At 62.3% G+C, this 6,328-nt stretch overlaps 1 protein-coding gene across 1 annotated transcript; it reads left to right on the top strand.

The window, feature by feature from the left end:
- Window positions 1-9: 9 nt before the first annotated feature.
- LOC123254169 (coagulation factor VIII-like) lies at window positions 10-1,895 on the top strand (the record flags this gene model as incomplete). Its single annotated transcript, XM_044683228.1, has 2 exons — window positions 10-246; window positions 1,579-1,895. Coding segments are annotated over 2 exons (393 nt in total), but the record flags the coding sequence as incomplete, so codon positions are not given.
- Between the last annotated feature and the right edge of the window lie 4,433 nt (window positions 1,896-6,328).

The following is a 6,328-nucleotide window of genomic DNA, read 5'->3' as shown; positions in this document are numbered from 1 at the left end:
CCCAGGGGCTGGACGGGGCGGCGCTGGCCCGTGGGAGGCGCTGAGCGCGGCCCCCGCCCTGGTCCCCAGGAGAACGGGCGGAAGGAGTGGCTGCAGGTGGACTTCCGGAAGCTGATGAAGGTGACCGCAGTGACCACGCAGGGCGCGCGCTCCGTCCTCACCAGCATGTACGTCCGCGAGTTCGCGCTGTCCAGCAGCCGCGACGGCCGACACTGGACCTTCGTGCGCCAGGCGGACGGCGTGAAGGCACGTAGCGGGCCTGGGCTTGGGCACGGCGAGACCCCCAACTCGAGCTCCAGAGGGCCCTGGGGAGGGGCCGAGGTGGGGAGCAGAGTGTGTGCCGGCGCCAGAATTCCGCCTGGGCCTAGAGGCCGGCTCCCCGCCTTCTCCAGGTCTCTCTGTATTGGTCTCTGGCCTTCGCTACGTTCTCTCCCTGTGTGTGTCTCTGCCTCTCCCCGTCTCTCTCCCTCTGTCTCTGTGTGTCTCTCCCCCCCTCCTCTCTGTCCCTGTCTCTCTCCCTCTGTCTCTCTGTCTCTGTGTGTCTCTCTCCCTGTCTCTCTCTTTGTGTGTCTCTCCATCTCTCTGTCCCTGTCTCTCTGTATCTCGCTCTGTCTCTCTGTATCTCTCTCTGTCTCTCTCTCCCTCTGTCTCTCTATCTCCCTGTCTCTGTGTGTCTCCCTCTATCTCTGTCTCTCTCCTATTTAACCCAGCGTAGGGCCCATGGGAATTCTTGGCTTCCCTTGATTACTGAAGCAGCCAGAAACACTGGATTTGGAAGTCAGAGGTCCTTGTTTCCGATTCAGCCTGTGGGCTCTCGGGCCTCGGTTTCCGTATCTGTAAAATGAGAAGCTGGGTCAGGACGGCCGCGCTGAGCCCCACACCCCGCGGTCACTGCTAGACTAGGTGGGGGGGGGGCAGTCTCCCAAGCGCATTCCCGTGACCGGAGCATTGGGCACAGGGCCAGGGCATTGCCACCCCTCGAACCCCAGTGGCTCCCTATTGCCTCTAGTTAACATAAGCCTAAATTCGTGCCTCCTGAAAAGCAGGGAGGAGCGGGGCGGTGGGGTGGCGCAGAGCATGGGGTGGCAGGCCTGCGGCCGGGAGCACCTGGGGCCAAAGGTGGCCTCGTCGGCCAGCCCTCACCACTCTTCTGCCTTGGAACCCGTCCTCCGTGTGGCTCCGTAGACAGAAGGGAAGGGTTTCAAACCAAGGCTGTGGGAAGCGAAGGCGAGGTGGTGCCCACCTTGGGCTCCTGAGAGCCTCCCTCTGCTTCCTCCGGTGCCCCAGGACCCAAGCCAGAGCCCCTGCCAGCTCTCACAGCCCTCCCTCTCCTCTGCGGAGGGCGCGAGGGTGGCAGAGATAACCGGCCACGTGCCGGGATCCCTGAGCCGGGCCCTTTGGGCCTCCTCTTTGTTACTCTCCCATTTGGGAACGTGCCTGGCTGGCTGGCTGTCCTCCCTCCCTCCGTCCCTCCCTTCTTCCTGGCGCCTCCATCTGGCCCAGGCAGGCCAGCCCTTGGGCCCAGGCTTCCTCCGCGGGCCTCTGCCCGAGCCACAAGAAGCGCTTTTGCCCTTCCAGATCTTTAAGGGGAATCGAGATCACTCGAGCCCGGTGGTGAACCCCGTGGAACCACCCCTGTTTGCCAGATTCCTGAGGATCCACCCCTGGAGCTGGGCCAACCACATCGCCCTGAGGATGGAGGTTCTGGGCTGTGACACTCAGCAGATGGCCTGAAGGCTCCGCCGGCCTGTCCCTACCGCCACTTCCTCTTCCTCCACCCAGCCCTTAGTGACTGTGGCTGGGCCTGCCTGCCCCGAAGCCCTGCCCCGGGCCTCGCTGGGGGTGGAGGCCAGGATCTGGGACGATTTCTCACAGCCCATTAAACCCCACTGTTTCTGCAAATACGGTTCTGTCGGCTCATGTCTCCCAGGCCCGGATCGATCGAAGGGCTGGCCGGTGGGGCATAAGTGACTCATCCAAAGTCACCCAGCTAGGAAGTGTCTGAGGCCAGATTCGAACCTAGGACCTCCCGCCTCTAGGCCTGCCTCTCTATCCACCGAGCCACCCGGCCGCCCCTCGCTCCTTTGCTAGCAGGCCTCCCCTCGCTGCTTGGGCGTTTCCACTAAAAACAACTCGGACCGACTGAACCCTATCTATGACATAGAGGAAGGGGGAGGACAAACATTCATTAAGTGCCTGCTGTGGGCATTTGGTCCTCCCGCCAACCCTGGGCCACTTATCAGCCCTATTTTACACTTAAGGAAAGTGAGGTCAGATTTGAACTCAGGTCTGCCTGACTCCAGGCCCAGTTCAAGAGGGAGAGGGCCTCTTTGGGCCAGAGGGCAGAGGGGGCTAGAAAGCCATCGCCTCCCGAAAGAAGGCCAGGAACGGCAGAGCCCAGACTTGGTTCTTTATCTGGCTTTTGCCCATTTTCCCGGTCTCTTCTGCCCGCTCTCCTCAGGGAATTCTCCTGGTACCCGCCGAGGTGCCCTCCGTGCAGTCCTCCAGGATAGCCCACAGCGAGACAGCGGGAGAGGGTGGAGTTGGGGTTAGGGTAGCTCTGGGCCCTTGCTTGTTGTTCCTTCAGGGCTAACGAGGACAACCCCCTCTCCCGGCAGCCTCAGGGTCTTTCTCCTGCAGGCCCTGCAGGCTCCCCTCTTCTCTCGAGTGGACATCCCGTCAAAGACTAACCTGTGGCTGCTGGCTCCTCTTCTGGCCGCAGCCCCCGTGGCTGGCTGGGGCCTCTCCTGGGCACCCCCGGAGTCTCCAGCACTTCTTCCCAGCCTAGGAAAGAAGGGAGAAGCGTCTTTCAGCAGCCGTTCTGTGGCCCACGGCCCAGTCGGGCCTTTCTTGAACCCCTTCCCTTCCGTCTGAGGATCAGCACTGTGTGTGGGTCCCAAGGCAGGAGAGAGGTTAGGGCTGGGTGATGGGGGTTAAGTGACCTGCCCAGGAAGCGTCTGAAGTCCGATTTGAACCCAGAACCTCCTGTCTCCAGGCCTGGCTGCCCACACCCCTGATCCTTTCTTGAGGGCCCTCCCTGAAGGAGACCCTCAGAGGGCCAGGCGAGGAACCTGGCGGAGCCCAGAGCCTGACCTCGACCTTTCGAGCCTGCCATTCTGAAGGGCTGTTTCCGTCGCACCGCCTGGAGGCCCCCCACCCTGGGGCCCTTCTCCTTTGAAACAAGGGAAAGATGGCCTTCCATGGGGAGGGACAGGACGATCCAGACTGGGGAGCAGGGAGGGCTTCTGGGAGGAGATGACATTTGGCCTGGGCCTCCATGGAGGATTTGGTGAGGTACACGTGAAGGGGCTGCCCAGTGTGTTGAGGGCAAGCCTGTGGTGGAAGACCAGGTGCCAAAGAGGATGCCAGGGAGAGGGCATTGGGCATTGTTAACTTAGAAAAAACACAGAACTATTCAACAGTCACAAAGCCACTCTTTAGTCAAGGGAAGGGGGGAGCCGGGCTGGCGAGGCCTCTTGTGCAGAGTGCGAGGCTTGAACGCGGCTTCGCTCTGCTCCCCCCCCCCCCCCGGAACAAAGGCAATGGGGGAACGTCTATGCCGTTTGGCAGATCCAGGGGCTGGGAGAGGAGGATGGGATTTACCGTCAAGCCTGGGAAGGGAATCCTGGCCAGAGGCTGGGGGTCAGGGAAGGGGCTGCCTACACAATGGACACTAAAGGCTGCTCCCTAAGACAAAGGGGTGTTTAGCCTTCACCCTGGGGTCCATCATTCAGTCTGCAGCTGGCAGCCTGGGATTCCCTTCAGGGCGGATTCTCACAGAACAGGGAACAAGCCCAGGCTTGGGGGGTCTCCGGCCTAGGAGCCGTTTCTAAGACTTGGGGTTCATCGGATCTCCCTGGGCCACAGGCGTGGGGGCTCCAGACTCCACATCGACAGCATAACTCACTAACGTAACCAGCGGCCTCTCTGGACAGCACAGTGTCTTGGGTGGCGAGCCTCTCGGGGCTGGGCCCGGGGTCTGGTTGGGGTCTGTTGTCATGGCAACAGGGGAATGTTTGGTAACAGGGGGGGTGACCTCACAGAGGCTGGTCCTGCTTATCCCTGGCCGTCCCAAAGCCCAGGGCCAGACGGGAGCCAGCTGGGAGAGAGCTTGGAGGTAGAGGAAGACCACAGTTGGACTTTGCCTTGGCGGAGCTCTGACTACTACCAAGTTACTATCCTGGTGAGTGTCCTTCTTAGCACTCATCCAGAAGGTTGGGGGAGGGGGCAGGAGGGGAGGCCTGCTGGGAAATGGGGCCCACTCGGCCCCCTGCTCCGCTCTTGTGGGCAGCAACTTGCCCAAGGTCACGCAGCACCGCAGAGTGTCAGAATGTCCCAGCCCCCCCCCAAACCTTGAGGCCTGCTTAACTCCCCGAATAAGCACAAACACACCCAGAGAAACAGAGGCTCTGAGGGTTTTTCCCCCCAAGACCGGTTGGCATGTCCACACACGGGGGGCTTCGGACAGCCCTTCGGCCCTCCCCTTCTTCCCAAGCCTCCGTTTCTTCATCTGTCAACCGAGGGGGTTAGAGCTCCGGAGGCCCTTCCACATCAGCCACCTCGTGCTTCCAGGGGGCTGTCTTTGGCCGGACTTGGGATGAAGGTTAAACTGCCGAGCAGGCCGTGTGTGTCCCTCCCCGCACTCAGGAGAGCTGGTGGTTAAACACTTACCGACTCACCCACGATATCCCGATCGTCTCCCTCCCTCCTTCCCCTGCATCTCCCTGTGGGCCCCAGTGAGCCGGGAGCTAGGCGAGGGAGGGAGAAGGGCCGCCTCCTCGGGGGCTGGAGCGGTCCGGCTAAGGCCGCCACTCAGCAGCCGTCTTCTCCTTTCAGGAGCCCGTGTCCAAGTAGAGGGAGCCGAGCGAGAGAAGAGCCATGCGGCGGTCTCTGGTCGGCTGTATCCTGCTGCTGCTGTACCTGATGCTCTCCATCTCCTGCTACCCCCACCTGGAGCCCACAGTGCACAGGTCCCAGCCGAGCTTTGGCCAGGGGCCGAAGGAGAGGATGGGCCAGAAGCCGTTCTTGAGGCACATGCTGGCCGTCAAGACTCGAGATCACGTCTTCGACGGCGACCAGAGCTACGGCCGAGTCGTCATGAGTGAGTCTCTAGAAGTAGTGTGATGATCGGGCCGGCGGGGTCCTCGGGGCATCCCAAATAAATGATGATCGCCTGGCTGGGCTGCTTCCGAGTCGTGATGCTTCTGAGTCTCGGCTCCCAGACGGGGCTCGGGGAGGCTTCAGCCACTCGCCCGGGTCACGCAGCTAGTTAGGTGTCTGAGGTTCGTCTCCCTCTCCAGAGAGGCCGCGCGGTTATCTAGGGACTGCCCGAAGGGCTTCGGCTTTAAAGAAGGTAGCCAGGATGGGCGGCGAAGAGCCCCCCCACCCCCCCCCCGCCCCTGAGGAGGGAGGGAGGGAGGGAGGGATCAGAGCCGGATCCAAGCCGGGGACAAGGGAAGGGGCAGGCAAAGATCTCCCCCANCGGCGAAGAGCCCCCCCACCCCCCCCCCGCCCCTGAGGAGGGAGGGAGGGAGGGAGGGATCAGAGCCGGATCCAAGCCGGGGACAAGGGAAGGGGCAGGCAAAGATCTCCCCCACCCCCACCCCACCATGCACAGGCGCCCGGGAAGGGAGACACGCTCTTGGCACCAGGCCAGTCAAGGATGAGCAGGCGTGGAGGATCCCTCTGTCACTGGGAGGCCCCCCCTACCCTTCCCGACTCCCCAGCCTGCCCTGGAAGGTACTGAAATCATATTCTGCCTGCGAGCCTGGGGGCTCAGGCAGGGTACGGATAGAAGCGTGCAGTTTTCTCCGCTCCCAGCTTGCTCCCGACATTCAGGCCCCTCCGAAAGTAGCGAGCGTGCTGGAGAACACCCCAGAACCAGGCCTTCTCGGCTCTGATCTCATGGCATCCTCACGGGGTTCTCCTTTGCTCTGAGCCATAAGTGTGGAGGAGCTCCCCCCCCCCGCCCCGCCATGCACAGTGTCCCCACGGATCCCATCGGTCATTTCCTGGCCCCCTCCTCTACTTCCAGTGGTGGGAACCCAGTTTCTGGGAGGACCGCTTGGGGGCGCTCGAGGCTCCCATGAGGCCTGGGGCAGTCACCGGCAGGAAAGCCTTCCTTGGGCCTCCAGTGGAAGGAGGGGGCCCTTCACGGGAGGGGTTAGTTGGCCCGGAAATCCTCTGCCGGCCCCGAGGTGGAATTTCTGTGATTCTTGGGGCTCTCGAGACGGCCCCCAGCTCCTGCCCTGTGGCCCCTGATTCCGAGCTGCTGCTGCTGCTGCCGCTGCTTGTAGCGAGAAGAAGCTGGGAAGCATTTGCCTAAGGT

The sequence above is a fragment of the Gracilinanus agilis genome, unplaced genomic scaffold (genome assembly GCF_016433145.1).
Source record: "Gracilinanus agilis isolate LMUSP501 unplaced genomic scaffold, AgileGrace unplaced_scaffold16448, whole genome shotgun sequence".
NCBI classification, from domain to species: Eukaryota; Metazoa; Chordata; class Mammalia; order Didelphimorphia; family Didelphidae; genus Gracilinanus; species Gracilinanus agilis.
This window is presented reverse-complemented; position numbering and strand designations above follow the sequence as displayed.